The 17,514-nt window shown below is 40.0% G+C and overlaps 1 protein-coding gene across 11 annotated transcripts in view; it reads left to right on the top strand.

Annotated features, from left to right (window-relative positions):
- KIF16B (kinesin family member 16B) overlaps positions 1-17,514 on the top strand; it is a 288,842-nt gene that overhangs the window by 43,294 nt on the left and 228,034 nt on the right. For all 11 annotated transcript variants that reach the window (XR_002083782.2, XR_002083783.2, XR_008417797.1 and 8 more), the window contains 7 exons: positions 4,901-5,017; positions 7,336-7,433; positions 8,216-8,325; positions 10,938-11,080; positions 12,566-12,734; positions 12,924-13,055; positions 14,014-14,189. Coding sequence is in view for 5 of the 11 variants with exons in the window: in XM_053890449.1 (XP_053746424.1) it covers positions 4,901-5,017; positions 7,336-7,433; positions 8,216-8,325; positions 10,938-11,080; positions 12,566-12,734; positions 12,924-13,055; positions 14,014-14,189 (945 nt within the window). In the remaining 6 variants the exon portion in view is untranslated. The remainder of the gene's footprint in view (positions 1-4,900; positions 5,018-7,335; positions 7,434-8,215; positions 8,326-10,937; positions 11,081-12,565; positions 12,735-12,923; positions 13,056-14,013; positions 14,190-17,514) is intronic.

Genomic DNA, 17,514 nt, shown 5'->3' with positions numbered 1-17,514 from the left:
GATAGACAACTTAGAGAAATTATTCAAAGGAGAAGATTGGAGTGTTTGTATCCAGAATGTGTGGATTCAGCATCAGGACAAAAATTGAAAGGATGACAGCAATAAGATTGAGAGCCATAAAGAACAATTAGCTGCCTGGGATGAAAGAGGGGCCAGGAACTAATGTTGCTTGAGTTTGTGTTGGTGTCTGAAACTCTGCTTCGCACTCATGTACTTGTCTCACTTCATTCTCAGAAGGCCAGATTTCACTTTAGCTCCATTTTTCTTTGTCGAAGAGACTCTGAGCTTAAATAATGTGCTCAAGTCCATACACCTAATGGACTTAATAGTAGCCGAGATGAGATCCTGGGGCTGATGTGTAGGGCAGGGGAGATGCCACTGGAGGGTCTTCAGGGCATAAGGTTGGTTTGTTCTAAATGATAGATGAATAGGGCAGCCTTATTGATGAATAAATGAGTGAGGAGTGTTAAAGAACAAAATTCAACCGAGTAAATTTGAAAATCAAATTGGCTTTATTCATCGATTCATGAATCCTGCAGCATCCCATTCAGCAAGTAGAAAGGAGCTTTGAAGAGCTGTACAAGATGGAAGGATTTTATAGGCAGGAACAGGGTGGGACAAGTAGCACAAGAAAAGATTGTTTCAGGCAAGGTCATCTTCCCTTAGGCAGAAGAGTAGAGGGTGTTGTTTAGGTAGATCACCTCATCTTCCTCTGGGGGATGGAGAGGGCCCATGTGGGAGATGACCTCATTGGTGCTGATCAGAAAATTCCTGACCGACCAGTTGAGACTGCATATCTGGGGGAGGTTGAAACTGCAGTTAGGTTAGGTATTGAACCTCAGTTTGGTGACTTGGCCTAGCATAAGTGACTCCATTTTGGGCCTGTGGTTTTCTGTTTCACAGCAGCGCAGATAACTTTGCTGTTGAGGTAACTGGATTGATCAACATTGGCAGCTAGGAGTCTGGTGAGGAATAGAATGTTATAGGTATTGGAATCCAGATTTGGGCTTTAATGCAGGAATAAAAATGAAGTGGCTGGTGTGAGGGAATTTGTTCAGGGTAAAGCCAATTCATTCCACAGTCTTCAGAATGTCCTCAAGAGATGATGGATGAAGAGCCAGGAAGGTTTCCATGTCTAACTTACACAGCAAACGGTTGGATTTTCCTCCTTATTTAACCTGAATTTGAGGCCTTTTGGGGACAGAGGGCTGTGCTGAGGGAAAGTTCATGGGGGGAGGAGCAGAGCAGTGTGTGACAGCAGGACCTGGCACACTGGAGATGCTCGGTAAACATTTGCTGACTGACAGAAGTCGTTTACAGATGGTGGTTAATTTATGGGAACAGATGACATTTCCTGGTTCTACAAGAGTCAAGATCAGGGAAAGAGTAACAAGTTTAGCTCTTTTGGAAGTTAAAAATAAATGCTCAGAGTTTAAGAATAGTTTTAGTTTGTGCAAAGCTTCTGATAGGGATAATTTCCATGCTTCGAGTGATGGGTAGCGTCTCTTCTCAGGTGTTTTGCGTTTTTCGACTATATAAATAACCTGAGATTGTTCCACTAAATTACAAAACTAAAAAAGCGTGGTGATGTATTAGTAAATACAGTACTACTTTCTAGCAGAAGCACATGTTAATAAAATCAGCATTGATACAGGAAAATACCTATTTTTTAAAACTCTATTAAAGAGAAGGGTAATCTTCCCTCACCCCTAATGTTAAAAATAGCTTCAATTTTGATTACTGATTAAAGTTTTCATGCTGTCATCTCTGGCCCAGGATTTGAGCTGTCAGGTTGTACCCCTGCATAAACAGGGGAAGATGCAAGCTTAGCATGATGTTGGTCTTCTCTTCCTCCTCCTTTTTATCCTTCTCATCTGGATAGAGGGGCATCTTGAGGAAATACATCATGCCTATTACTAGAGTTCAACCTAAGTTTCCCTTACTGTTAAATAGCAAGTAAGATGACCAGTAATATTTCTTCCTTACAAATTAATTTTAGATTTGGAAAAAAAAAATCACTGGACAATTTAAGTCTGTATTCACATAAATTAAAGACCATTAAATAAGGTCTGATTTTCTTAATGGTTCTTCAAAACTCCAAAGGGAGGCTTTGATCTCCTTGAATCAACCCTGGAGAAACTTGAAACCTAAGATCTCCCAGTTGACAAGCTGAATGGGTGAGTCTTTTGTTTTAACAGTGCCCTCTTGTGGGCAGTTCCCCTCAGTTGAGGCCCTGGGATGCCTTGGATCGCTCTGGAAATCCACTTGAAAATCTGTGCTCAGATATGCAGCTATTTGGGTCACCTGGCCAGGTGAGGATCTCAGCCGGGTTTTGATGTCGGTCGCCAGTGCCAGTCGAGGAGAGGAGAGCTCGGTCTCACAATGCAGCCACTCCCTCTCCACTTTGGTTTGATATTGATGCTAAACAGGTCCTTCCTGGGAGCTGCACTGGGGTAGCCTGTTTTCCTTGCCAAGAACCCCAAAGATGTGGACAGTGTCCCGCTGCTTCTCTGGGTCCTGGGACAACTTTGGGTGGGTTACTTGAAGCTGAGACTGAGTCCAGCCTGGGTCTCGGTGCATCCAGACCTGCATATTCTAGGCCTGTTTTGCAGTCATGTTCACCAGCACCAGGACCCTCCTCCTCCTGTTCCAGGCCCCCAGATCTGTTGGAGAAATCTAGCTGAGTTGGCTTTGTGGAGAAATAGGTAATAGTAAAATGGTGTGTGGGATTTTTTTATAAACATTTCTTTTTAATGTTTATTTCTGAGACAGAGAGAGTGCAGGAGAGTGTGAGCAGGGGAGGGGCAGAGAGGGAGGGAGACAGAAGATCCAAAGCAGGCTCCACGCTGACCTCAGAGAGCCCTATGCAAGGTTTGAACTCACCAAATGTGAGATCATGACGTAGCCAAAATCTGATACTTAACCGACTGAGCCACATAGGCAGCCTGGTGGGTGGGATTTTTAATCCTGGGAAAGAATTTTATTTTGAAAACGTTGGGGTTTGGTTTAAATATATTTTCAATGAGTTTGTTTTAGCCTCAGACAAAGGTATTACAGAAGATCCTTTTTTTATTCTTTGAGAACTTTATGGAAGGCTGTACTTCCTATCCAGTGGCACCCCATGATAGGGTAAAAATGACGTATGATTTTTATTTTTTGCTTAATCAAAGAGAATTGAAGAAATATTTAGAGTTTTTCCTCATGTTCCATATACCATGGTGAAAACTGATTTTAGACAGGTAGTCTGGAGCCCTGAGCCTCCCTGGGATTCCTGGCTTCTGCCTCTTCATGGTTTGTGGGAGGAGGTCCTTTCAGGGAGGACTGGGGCCTCATGCTTGATGTTGAGGGTGTGGGAGGAGGACACTGAAGGGTTTAGCACAGGCTTTGGGGTCAGAAATACCCAGGTGCAAATCCCATCTCTGCCACTCACTGTGTATGTTCACTCATCTCACTTCTCCCCCTGAGAAATGGATCTAAGTGATGCTTACTCACCCTGTAGCATTTTATGAGGACCAATATGTGAACTCCTTGTGACCTGCTATTACCATTGAGAGTTGAATAAGTCATCAGAATTTGAGAATAGGACTAGAAAGTATCCACTCTTAGAGCTGAAATGGATACAAATTAACAGTATGAATGAGACTGGTCATTTTGGAAGTGACTCGATTGAAATGATAGTTTGGAAATCTTTGACCGAGAAACTGAGGAAAAAAAGTCCAAGCAAGATGGTGGCAAGATGGTACCTGAAGAAAGCTAAAGTCCAGTTGACTGTGTTTATATTTTGTCCTTGGATGATAAGCTGTGTTAGTAGCAGGGATAGTTTATGTGGAGCTGAGGTTGAGGGGCCTAGTGTTTATCAGCCTTGTCTAAGGAAGGGTGTTCTGGCTGCAGGGCTTAGAACCCTGAAGGGGAGATGATGGGTCTCAAGTTCAGCTGATTCAGCGTCACTCACACGGACTAAACATGCCTGAGGGGTTAATGAGGCTCCCACCTTGGACTGTGGTGACTCCACAAAACAGTGCCTCACTTTTTCCTGGCTCTAAGAACCCGATCATGCTTCCTCTCTGACAGGGGAAAGGGGCAACGTGAAGGTTTGTGGGGTTTGGACAGCTTTGGTTGGTCCCCTTCCCAACTGGGTGTACTCAGGATGGCCACACATGTCGATTGGCCTCACTGACATCAGTTGTCTGGGCGAAGTATTTGTCCTTCATCCTGTTTCATTTCCCAGAGTGTCCCACTGTAGCTGAGTGGTGCATCAGACACGGTCTCAGGCCAGTGTAGGCACAACCCCAGACCCCACACAGTTCCTGTCCCTGCCTTCTCCATCCGAGGCCAATATTCAAATAGGAGAAAGCATCTGGACTCTAACTCAGGGGAGCCCGGCCTTCCCAGCCTCATTCACACCCACCCATCACTCAACCTTCTGAGACTTATTTTGATGAATGGCCGGACTCTTCAAATGACAGTATTGATTTGGCATGCTTTGGGCAATAACTTCTGGCTGCAGTGATTTTTAGGTTTTGAATATTTAGCTTCTGGAAGCTCTGATAGAATGCATAACTTTGTAAGTTTATTTAATTCTGAAATGGTAAATCATCATGCTTTAAAAGCATCTTTGCTTCTTAGACATGACTGTCATTTTGCCTTGTTTACATTCAGGAATTTTTTGTTAAGTAGGAAAAAGGATGGGGTTGCTTTTTTCTTCCTTAAAAAGTTTCCTTTTGATTAAAAACTGAGGTACATACATACTCTGTTGTTAATAGTTGTGCGATGATTTTATTTATGTGGTGTAATACTTGCAAGACGAAAGTAGCATTCAAGAATATTTGTCAACATTAAAGGGGTTCTTACTAAAATCTATGGTAATTGTGTCTTTTGTGTTTTTTTTTCCTGCTTTCAGGTTTTCAACACCCTCGGCACAGATGTCGTGAAGTCTGCATTTGAAGGTTATAATGCTTGTGTCTTTGCATATGGGCAAACTGGATCGGGAAAGTCATACACTATGATGGGAAATTCTGTACGTTGTTTTACACTGTGGGAAGAAAATTTCTTATTATCTCTCTTTGGACTGATAGAATTATCTCTTTTATCTACTTGGTCTGTACTAACTTGCTTTTCATGTTCTGATCATTCTTTAGCAATAAGATAAAACTCAGTAATAAGTTGGACTAAATTTCCTTTGAGAGATTTTAAATTAGAAATAGTTTTAAGTTTATAAGCATGAATAATGGATGCAAGTCTCAGTTCATTTTCCGTTTTTAAAGGCTTTATAATCTTATCAAAAAAGTGTGCTGGGCCCACAAGTAATTTATTCTTCTTTTCTGCCAACACAACAGTTTGAATAAAATTACTGAACTCTGTTCTTTTTAAAATTATTCAAAACATATTTTCCCCAAGAAAAATGTAAAAAAAAAAAAGAAAATCTAACTCTCTGGTGGGAAGGTACTACATAACTCCAGCATATACATCAAAAGAGAATTATGTAGTTTGTATGGAGTCTATGTAATTACGGAGTATGTAGAGTTTAGTAGTTATGCTGTATAAACTAACAGACATTAAAGTTATACTTACCCCAAAATATGGAAAAGTAAAAGCTATACATTATTGCAGGAACTTTATCTCATTCTGTGTTTTCTCCAGATCTAGGTAGTGTTTGTGTGTTCTACTTATGTCCCAGTAAAAACTCTCTTCACTGCCTGTCAGACCTGTGGCCAGTTCTAGATGTGGAGGTGCGAGCAGGGGGTCACAGGGCTTCCTGCTGGCAGACACGTGGTGTCTTTAGTGCTGCAAGTTTGGTGGCTCATGGAAGGTAGTGGCAGTGCATTCCTAAAGGAGGGTGGGTCTTTCCAGATGAAAGTATTTGAGTGCCTGTGACCTGGCTTCTTAAATTCAGCCTTTTCCTTTACGGAAGTAGATGGATGCTGTCTTGTGAATCCTCAATGCTGAACAGAACGGAAGAATAAATAGGAGAGTAAACAGTTAGGGTCAGGAGTTTCACATTTCCTTTTATCATTACTTCTCCCTTCTGAGTTTCCCACTGTGCCTTTACAAAAAAAAAAAAAAAAAAAAAAAAAAAAAAAAAGAAAAAGAAAAGAAAAAACCTTCTGTAAAAAAAATGAAATTTACATGTTGATTTGTTAGTAGCTATTTTGCCTAAGTTAAACATTCATAAAGTACTCCTAAATTACACCTGTTTTACTCTGACCTTTCGGTTGAGTACTGTTTGGGTCTTCCTTTTTATTTTGTTTTTTAAAGGACGAACAAAAAATATGGTGAAAAGCCCAGTTTTCCTTGATAAGAATTGGTACCAACTTAATGGTATAAGGGAAAAAAATCTCTTAAAGCTGTAAAGATAATTCTTTTCTTTTTTTTTTTAATTTTTCTTTTTAATGTTTATTTATTTTTGAGAGAGAGAGAGACAGAGCATGGGCAGGGGAGGGGCAGAGAGAGAGGGAGATACAGAATCCGAAGCAGGCCTCAGGCTCTGAGCAGTCAGCACAGAGCCTGATGTGGGGCTCGAACTCACGAACCCACAAACCGTGAGATCATGACCTGAGCTGAAGTCGGATGATCAACTGACTGAGCCATGCAGGCGCCCCACTAATTCTTTTATTTTTTTGCTGGGGTTGGGGGAATGTTGGGTGAAGGTAGAGAGGGTCTTTGGAGGGAAACACTGAAGCTCTGAAGTTTTGGTTTCCTGGCGAGAATACTTGGCCTCATCTTTAGCATCATTCTGAGGTTTGTCGCTTGTTAATGCTGGCTGAAACATGAATATTCCTGAAGATGCCCGCATTGTGTAAGTAATATGATGTTATTAAAATCTGTCTAGGAAGGCCAGTGTAGGGATTAGTGCATCAAAGGAGGGATACACTACATGTTTTAATGTGGTCCTGTCACCTAAATTTTAAGACTTATCAGCTACTTTGAGTGCTTACGAAGATTTCATAGGTATTTTTCTTTTCTGCCCAGCATATATTTCACCTTCTTTGGTCATTTGACCTTATGAGCTTTTCCACATTTATTCTACAGCTGTAGACCATCTTGTTTAAAAGTTAAGGAATAGATCTGTTTTCAAGCCAGGATTCAACTGATTAACAGCTGATAGCTGTACGTTACCCTAGACCCAGCATGTAGAAGCTAGAAAGCTTCATCCTTTCATTTCAGAGGATGGGAAGCAGTCCCGAGGGGGTAGATGGTGAGTCAGGGGCCTGCAGTGGTAGGCCTGGGGTTGACATGCAGGCCCCTTGAGTCTGAATCCACTCTGGCAAATTGCAGATTCAGCCATCAGTTGCTTTTATTTCAAGTGACAGCTGTGACATTCCTCTTTTACTGCAGGGCGATTCTGGCTTAATACCTCGGATTTGTGAAGGGCTCTTCAGTCAAATAAATGAAACCACCAGATGGGATGAAGCATCTTTTCGAACTGAAGTCAGGTAGGGCCCGTGGCCTGAGTAACTGAATATGTGAGCTTGGTTGTAGCTTCTCTCTAGGCTCGAGAAGTAGATAAAAGATAAGGCCTGCGGATTCCTGAAGGGAGAGGCTGCCTTTTCCCCTCCTGTACTATCGGAGCTGGAAGTAAAGCTTAAAACACGTCTGTTTTCAGTGACTTTCTTGGGTGCAATTTGGATTAGGATTTGGGAGGCTGGCAAAAAAAAAAAAAAAAAAAAAAAATCCCTCTAGGTCAGAAACTCTAACTTAAGGATGTTTATCTGAAAGAGCGAGCTTTCAACTTAGAAGTGTGTATCCCATTCACTTGCCTTGTTCTTTTAGCTAAATAAGGTTTGTGTTATTCTTTGTGTTGGTAGGATCACTGTATACCTAATCTTAAAATAAATCTGGATGGATGAGGAGTCTTTTTCCTCCTTGAAATAAAACCTTTGTGGGGAACCAGTCTCATCATTGGGTTTGAGGACAGACACGGCGATCAGAGGTCTTTCTGGCTGGCCCAACCTCTCAGTGGCTGTGTAGCCTTGAATGGTTGTTTAAAACACTCTACACCTCCACTATGTAACCTGTAAAATGGGGATAATAGCAGTACCTACTTGTGGACTGTTGTAGGGATTAAATGAAGTAATCCACTTAAAGTGCTAAGCATGGTACCTGATAGATATGGTTACTGTCTATAAAGGTATGTTGCAGCTGTTATTGTTGTTGTTTTGTTGTTATTACTGTCTGAAATTATTTCACTGAATTCAATCCTATTTAAAATTTTTAGCTACTTAGAAATTTATAATGAACGTGTGCGAGATCTACTTAGGCGGAAGTCATCCAAAACCTTCAATTTAAGAGTCCGAGAGCATCCAAAAGAAGGACCTTATGTGGAGGGTAAGAGCAAGTATCTCACAGCTCTGTTCTTCTTGGGAATTTCCGTAAGAACAGTGGTTTCAGGGGGAAATGTGAGATAATGGCGATATGCAAAAGATTTATCTTTGGCATTTTATTATAGCAAAGATGACATGTGCCATCACTACAGCTATCACTAGTAAGAATTTATACTTCATTGAGCATTCACTGATTTTGTGGGCTTGCCAATAGATTTCCTCTGGCTTCCAGAATAAGAACTCTCTGGAAACTTGTTTTCCTGTTCTCAGGCAAGATAACCAACCCTATAGGCTGCTTCTTTAAGGGGCATTGTGTCTTAGCGGTATATTTTTACTGACCTTAATGGTGGCTTATGACTGTATGGAGATTATAAGACCTCTCACCTTGAGAGAAGAGCGTTGACAGAGTTTCCTGTGCTGCGGTCCTTGGCATTTGTGTTGTGACACACTAGCTGCGTCACAGACACTTGTGAGGAACGTCACAAGTAATGGTGGGGGAAGGGCTGGCCCCTGCTAATTATTTATGAATAGGCTGGCTCCTCTCAACTTCCTGGCATAGGCGTTGAGTTGTGGCTGGCCTGTAGGAATCACCGACGTGCTTTCCTGTGGCTGTTGTCCTGCATTTGCGTCTCGTTGGAGGCAAGGCTGAGAACTGGTCATGGGCTTAAAGGTGTTCCTGTTTTGGTTGTCTTTTTCACCTGGTGACATCAGGTGTATTAACAGGCCCCATCTGCATTTTATTAAATTTCCAATGAAAATTTTGCCTTTTATGCCCAAAGTAAGGTGCATAACTATGTATTTGTTTTGTGGAGCGTAGAATAGCTATTATTGTTAATAGCTTTTAGGCTAACTGTGCCTTCATGCTTCCCTTTAATTGTCTTATCAGATGTTAAAACATATTATAAAGCTGGCTTATGAGGAGACAGAATAATCAGACAGAGGAAAACATCCAGAATATGATGTAGATACTTATGGGGATTTAGTTTCTAATAAATCTGATGTTCAAACATTGGACAAATATTGGTGGTTAAGCTGTCTGGGAGGAAAAAAAAGTAAATTGGCATCAGAACTCAGCTTTTGTACCAGGATAAATGGCAAATGGAAAAAATATTTTAATATTGAAAGTGACTACTTTCAATAGCCAATAAAATGGCTACAAGAAACTGTGGGTTAATTTTTTCTTTCAGAAATTTGCAGAAAGGAAGTCTTTTAAAAATTTACTTAAAACCTAGAAACCATAAAATAAGTGTTAAATTTGAAATGGTAAAAAACAAACAAACAGAACAGAATAAAAATTTGGCAGAAATGCAGTCAGCAAGGTAAAAAGACAACTTGAAAAGTAGGAAAAATCTTTTCCATCCAAGTTCCAGACAAAGGACAATAATAAAGAGATTCCATAACCCAATAACAACAGACTCAACAACCAAGTAGACAAATGAACAAAAGATGTGAATAGACTTCACAGAAATGGGAATATGGATGATTTTTAAATGAAGGAAAGAATGCTTAGCCTCACTCATAATCAGAGAAAAGCAAAATAAAAAAGTCTTCAAGATACCATTTCTTACCTATCCCTGGCAGATGTAAGTAAGCCTAAGACAGTGTTGGGCGATAGACAGTCTCATCCATTGCTGCTGCTGGGTGTAAATTGCCTTCTATGGAGGACGGTGTTTGCAATATCCACCAAAATTTCAAATGTGCTTTGATCCAGAACTTCTGCCTCTTAAGAATTTTTTTTGTGCAGAAATATTCACACATATCTGAAAAGACCTATGTACAAGATTATTTGTGTCGGCGTGACTTGTAATTGCGAATAGAATGTAAACAACATCTATAGTTTCAACAGGAGACTGTTAAAATTGGTTATGGTGCATGCATACAGTTGAACACTTTGCAGTCATACAAATGAGTGAAGAATCACCTTAACTGATACAGAATATTCTTCAGTATATTATTACATAGAAAAAAGCAGGATACAAATGGAATTACACACACACACACACACACACACACACACACACACACACCCATGTATGTAATTGCCTGCATATCTATGGGTTATTTTTAGAAGAGTATGGAGGAACTAATTACATTGGGTTGTCTGACACAGGGAAGTGAGAAGTGGGTTTAGGATGGGTGGTGGGAAACCCTTTACACAGTATATCTTTCATAGCTTTTGATTTTCGAAACATATGAATGTTCCCACAAAATGAATGACACGTTTTTTAAAGGATTAAAAAAAATGCTCTCAGGTTTTGCACGAAGCTAGTGTTTACGTTTCCCTTGCTATAACTAATGCTCATGAGGTCGATGATAATAGCTAACGTTTATCATAAATACCCTATGTGATAGGTACACGTTATCAGAGGTGACTGGGGCTCAGCGAGGTTAAGTGACTTGTGCATAACCATGTAAGTCCACTGGTAAGCAGCAGAGTAGGACTTGATCCCCGAGTCTGTGTTATAAACTGCCACACTGTAGGAACAAGCAAGATCTTTAAACAAGTCAGCAAATTTGTACAGTTGTGTGTTATTTCCTAGGGGTAAATTTCTTATTCTGTTTATCATATATTAGGGAGATTTCTTCAGCCCCCCCCGCCCTCTGCTTGTTTCCCAGATTTATCCAAACATTTAGTACAGAATTACGGTGATGTGGAAGAACTCATGGATGCAGGAAATATCAACCGAACCACAGCAGCGACTGGGATGAACGACGTCAGTAGCAGGTCTCATGCCATCTTCACCATCAAGTTCACTCAGGTGAGGACAGCTGGGGGGCCGGCTGGCTCCATCCTCGAGGTCTTTACTTGGTGATTAGCACCAGCTGAGGACTGATCATTGTTGAACCAGGAGCAGCAGCAGGCAAAGGTGAAGGCCTGTCATCTCCTTGTTAATTAGAGACGAACATGTGTTGTGTGCAGTTTCTCCGTGGTTACAGGCACCGTCATTTGAAATGTCCAGATGTGTACCCTCAAGAAATAGTTAGCAGGCCTCAGCCCTGTTCTAGACAGAAAAAACTTGCTTTTTGCATAATTAAGCAAAAGTTTTCAGTGTTGTGAGCTCTGTGGGAGATAATGGATTGCAAGTCAGACCAGCTGGAGGCCAAGGTGAGTAACTCATTGTGGTACATTATCGCTCCATGGCACTCGCCCCACAATGTTGATTATGATTATTTGAATGATATTAAAAGGCAACCAACGTTTTTAGGTACCAGTGTAAGAACTATTCTGATTATGAGGCGAGGTGTGTTGTGACTGTGTGTGGAATTACTGAAGGTAAATAGTTTAAGACCTAGGCCAGTAGAACAGATGAATGCAAACACGTAGGGTCCTCTCGGGACTTAAGCGTGTGTTAGGAGTTTGGGGATGTCCTGGCCTATGTTAGCCATTGAACATATCAGATACAAAAAATAGTATTTTATTCAGGAGGGGAATCCCAGAACCAAGAAAATAAAAAAAATTCTCAAAAATCAGTCAGAACAACTCCTAATAAATGCTCCACATCTTTACCTTTTGTTACATCTTTGCTTATGATTTACTGTAGTTTTTTGGATTTTCTCCTTCTTTCTGGTTAATGTGAGTTAGGATATGGCCACCTCTGGTTTCTAAGAGGCTTACATTTCTATCAAAATATGGTAATTTCTTTTTGGCATTTTGGCTCAGACTGTTAAATGTAGGTTAAAAGTCGTTGGGAAGGTAAGATTTTGGTAGAATTCAGAAGCAAGGAATACACTATTTAAGGTTTTCAGTGTTTTATAATTTGTGAAACAAGTTTTGACATTGAATAATGGTCAAATGGTCTTTTAATAACTGTCTACATTTATCGTATTTTGGAGAGCCATTGTGCTTGGAATGCTGAAGACTCTAGATGAGAACAAAACTACTTATTTATTTACTTCTACTTTCTTTGTTGAGTGCCCACAGTGACTTGTGTCCTGTTCTACTACAGTCAGACTTAGTAAGCCTTTGTTGAGAATGACCGAGTGATTTGAGTAATGGAACAGATATCTTCAGAAAGTTTAAGAATTACATATGGTAGACTTCTGGTGTATTCAGTTTCATTTGGAAGTTTCTATAACCAGTAAGAAGGCCAACGAAACAACAAAATTAAAAACAAAAAACAAAAAAACCCCAAACCCTACCCCGAGAGATCACAGTGAGAAGTGGAAAATAATTAGAATTTGTATCACAGACAACATCAGGGCTCTTTACACCTCTTCAATTTTGCTTTTATATTTTGCTACAGGCAAAATTTGATTCTGAAATGCCGTGTGAAACCGTGAGTAAGATCCACCTAGTCGATCTTGCTGGAAGTGAGCGAGCGGATGCCACCGGTGCCACTGGGGTCAGACTGAAGGAAGGGGGGAATATTAACAAATCCCTCGTGACTCTGGGAAATGTCATTTCTGCCTTAGGTGGGTTTCTGCTTGTCCCCTGCCCCTCTTACTCTTCGTGGTACTGTATTAGCACAAAGCAATTATGTATAATGTTTGTGTTATAGTCTGAGAGGATAGCCTCAAGGTTTTCTGAAGCCAAATTAGAGAAAAAACTTTACTCTTTTTTTTTTTTTTTCTTCTTCTTCTTTTTCTTCTTCCTTCGTGCAGCCGATTTATCTCAGGACGCGGCAAACCCTCTTGTGAAGAAGAAACAAGTTTTCGTGCCTTACAGAGATTCTGTTTTGACTTGGCTGTTGAAAGATAGCCTTGGCGGGAACTCTAAAACCATCATGATCGCCAGTAAGAATTTCAAGTTCTTGTCCCCAGCATATAGTGTTTTATGTGAACTAACTGTAGATGTGTAAGTTTAAAGCATCTCGTTAGGAAATAGTGCCTTTTTTTTAAATCTTAAAAAAGATAATAGTTTTTCTATCTTGAAGAAAATCGCTGTGATCCCTGTCTACACTATCATATTATTAACTCTCTTTCCTGTTTCCTAGTTAGATAAACTTGCCATGTGTTGTGCAAATGCTCCTGCATTTTCACTCACTGGAAGAAGTGTGTAACAGAAAAAGATGTACAAAGGGGAGACAGTTGCTTGGAAGAACTCAAAAACTTTTAACCCCACTTTCTTTTGCCTTTTCTCCTCTTCCCTTCTTGTCTCTGTGTCTCCCCCATTCCCCAGGCCATGCATTATGGTAGAGAAAAGGGATCTAACCTAGGGTATGTACCCCAGATACAACTATCTAGTTACCTGAACCCTAAAGGCTGTGGTGGGGGTTCAGGGGAGTGGTTAACCAAAGCTTTAGAGGAGAAGAATTCACTCATCTACTGACTCTTTTGAAAAGTAATAATACCATGGATTTTTGCAGGTGGTAGACTTTGCCGGAACTTTTAAAAGTATTTTAATTTCTATGTAGTATTGAGAAGTACAAATAGTCTTAAAATCTTCTTCCTATATTTTCAACAGAGAAAACTCCTTACTTAAAGCACGGTGGAAAGTCTCGTATCTCATTTTAGAGTTGGTTAGATAGCTAGCTGATTCTAGACTTAAGAGGAGCAAAATGACATTTAATTTGGTATAGTGAGCACCTTTCCTATAAATCTTAGATAATTTTTAATATTCATTACCATGGCAATGAATATTTAGTCTATCCAATGACCCGGGGTTAATCTGACTTTTAAATTACAAACCAACTTTGTGTTAAATGAAACACGGAGTGCTGGATAAATTATTTTTTGAATTCATTCTTCACAGCCATTTCACCTGCTGATGTCAATTATGGAGAAACCCTAAGTACTCTTCGCTATGCAAATAGAGCCAAAAACATCATCAACAAGCCTACTATTAATGAGGACGCCAACGTCAAACTCATCCGTGAGCTGCGTGCTGAAATAGCCAGACTGAAAACGCTGCTTGCTCAAGGGAATCAGGTTGGGTTTTTCTGAGATTTATGGATAATTTTCTTTGAGTAATGACATCTATTTCTAGATCTTAATGAGACAATTATCGCACTCGTTGTATTGATTTGAGTAAATAAGTGCTAGGTAAAGCTTTGAATGAGTTAGCCAGTCTCCTTTACATTACCCTCACCTTGGCCTTTGCATTCATTATGGGCTCTGTGTGTAAGATTTCATCCACGAAGCCTGAAATGATTAAGTATCTAATAGTTATCAATTATGGATGGAAATTTAGCATGCAATAGGATTAGCCACATAATCTCCATTAGTGGAAGGAAATTGAGGTGCTTGGAGTAAGATTTAAAATTCTACCCATGCATTTTATGGTTTGAAAGCGTACTTTTACAGAATGAAAGACTTGTTTGAAGACCTTTCTGAATCTATTTTGTGTTGCCCATTACAGAGGTGGTTATGGTGATACAGTGACATGTGTGACACACCTGTAACTGGCTGAGATGATGTCCTTGAGGCCTTGCTTGACTGTCCAAATGGCTTCACCTCGGGATGTTTTGGGATTCCAGTGAAGGGCCTTTGTCCTTGTTTTTTCACAGTAAACTTGCTTATCTGTGTAGTGTGCATACAGAGTTATGTTCGTTCTTTAATGAATAGTGTGACTTAGGTTCTGATGGGTTTTAGATACTGTTGTAAAGAAAGTCCACCCTTGAAAGAAAATCAGGGATAGCTTTTTAAAATATTGGACTTAGATTTGAGTTAGAAATAAACAAAGATACATTTCTTCCCATTTTCCTAACCCATACATGGATGTCTTAAAGGTATTATTTGAAAAAAAAAAAATGCTTTTCTTTAGATGCAGAGTGCCCTCTCTAGAGCAGCTTTTCATCTAGAAATGTATGGCCCTTGAAGCCCTTGACATACCATAAGTGGTTTGACCCATAAAACTATTGGCAGAATGAAAACCTCACTGAGTTTCCTGCATCCTGAAATGTACCTGACAGTTTATTCCCGTCCGATGGCAGACAGCATTTGAGTAGGAATTCTTCATTGCACTTAAAAATATCTCCATATAGGGGCACCTGGGTGGTTCAGTCGGGTGGTTGAGCAACCGACTCTTGATTTCTGCTCAGGTCATGATCCCAGGATTGTGGGATCCAGCCCCACATCAGGCTCTGCACTGAGCGTGGAACCTGCTGAAGATTCTTTCCCTCTCCCTCTGCCCTTACCCCACTGGCGCGTGTTCTCTCTCTAAAACAAAACAAAACAAAACAAAACAAAACAAAACAAAACAAAACATTCCACATATATTTTACTTTTTGATGTGGACCTTTCCTGTGTGTGAAGGCAAGTTGCCAGAATGAATAATCCAGCTGTATATGATATTATCAGGCTCCCCTGACTTAGGACATGATAGTCATTTTAATTTGTATACCATGCTATTGGGATCTTTTTTTCTTTTCTTTTGTTGTTGTTTGTTTGTTTCTTAATTTTTGAGAGAGAGAGAGAGAGAGAGACAGAGAGAGAGAATGAGAATGAGTATGAGTAGGGGAGGAGCAGAGAGAAAGGGAGACACAGAATCTGAAACAGGGCTCCAGGCTCTGAGCTGTCAGCACAGAGCCCGACGCGGGGCTTGAACTCACGGACCATGAGATCATGACCTGAGCCAAAGTCAGACGCCCAACCGACTGAGCCACCCAGGTGCCCCAAGATGAGCCTTTTTAAATGAACCTGAGGAAATCCTTGAAGGAAGCCTTATCATACAGACAGAAAAGTTTAATTTATTAAAAGTTTTCCATATTCTGTCTGAGGGATGTCTTGAGACGTATTGTGTGAGCCAGTTGCCTTTTATCTTCTTTTGTGACCGAGGGCTGCTGCTGTAATTGAAGGAGTATTTTTGTGGGTGAGGGTGAGGATGGAAGAGATAGTTAAGTCTATTTTAGAACACACTGAAGATAAAATTCTTTGGTTAACTTCATACGTTATAATAAAAACAGGAGTCCAATTTAAAACAATTTATCACACTATGAAACTATAAATTGTTGTGGGACAGTACAGGCTTATCCTAAATTAATTAAATTTGTGATGCTCAGTAAAATAAGCAGGTGTTCTTAAGTACCCATTAAAAATCTCTGTATAATTTTTTTCTGGTAACATTGCTCTATTCCTACAATATTCCAAATGCTGCCATGGTTCATTGAGATGGTTATTCAAATCAAAGTCCCATTGTTTGGCTAAGGGCAGCTAAATAAAAATCAACTCCTTTTAACAAGTTTTTGTATTTGCCAGTGCAAAATGTCAAATGCATCAGAATTTCAAAAGTACAAAGTAAATGAAGCACAAGAATATAATATGTATTTGTTTCTCCTACTACAGAGAAATACACAGATATGTGTAGTTGTTTGTATATATACATATATATGAACTCTGTATTTAAGAGTTATTTATGTGCAGGGAAACTACATATTGTAAGTGTACAGATTATTGAATTTTCGCAAGCCGGATCCACCGATCTAACCTGCGTCCCTATCAAGGAACATAAATTACCAGCATCCTGGAAGACCCCCTTGATATTCCTTTTCCAGGTGCTGCCTGCCATTTCTGTCAAGAGTAACTATTATCCTGACTTCTGAGGGCATAGATTAGGTTTTAGTGTTGCCTATTTTTGTTCTTTATGTAAATGGAATCATGTAGTATATACTCTTGGTCTCATTTCTTTCATTCAATGTCGTGTTTGTGAGATTGATCCATGGTGTTGCATATAGTTGTAGATCCATTCATTCTCACTGCTATATTGTATTCCATCACACAAGTGTGTCCCAACTCATTTATCCAGTGTAATTTTGATGGGCATTTGGGGAGTTTCCTTTATGGGGCTATAAGTGCTGTTGCTGACTTTCTTCTGCATGTCATTTAGCGAATGTACCGACGCGTTTCTGTTAAGTTTATACTTAAGAGTGGAGTTGGTGGGTCGGAAGGTGTACATATGCTCAGTTTTAGCCAGACAGTTTTTACAGTGCCTGTACTGGTTTACATCTACCATGAGCACACAAAAGTGCCCGATCTCGCTGCTGCAGGCCCTTGTCCACACTGGGTTCTGTCCAGTTTTCATTGTGACCATCTGACGGATGCACTGTTATGTTACAGAAGGATTTAGTTTGCACTTCTCAGATGATCAATGAAGTTGAGTATTTTGATCGCTTGTCCTTTCAAGTGTTCTCTTTTGTTATATTTAAAGCATGTTTTCAGAATTCTACTTTAAAGCTGACAGAGAGAACGTCTGTGAACTCTTTTTCTCTTGGATATATCTGGAGATGAGAAAATTAAACAATATAGAAATGAAATA

The sequence above is a fragment of the Panthera pardus genome, unplaced genomic scaffold (assembly GCF_024362965.1).
Source record: "Panthera pardus isolate Hobbes unplaced genomic scaffold, ASM2436296v1 HiC_scaffold_25, whole genome shotgun sequence".
In the NCBI taxonomy this organism is placed as follows: domain Eukaryota; kingdom Metazoa; phylum Chordata; class Mammalia; order Carnivora; family Felidae; genus Panthera; species Panthera pardus.
This window is presented reverse-complemented; position numbering and strand designations above follow the sequence as displayed.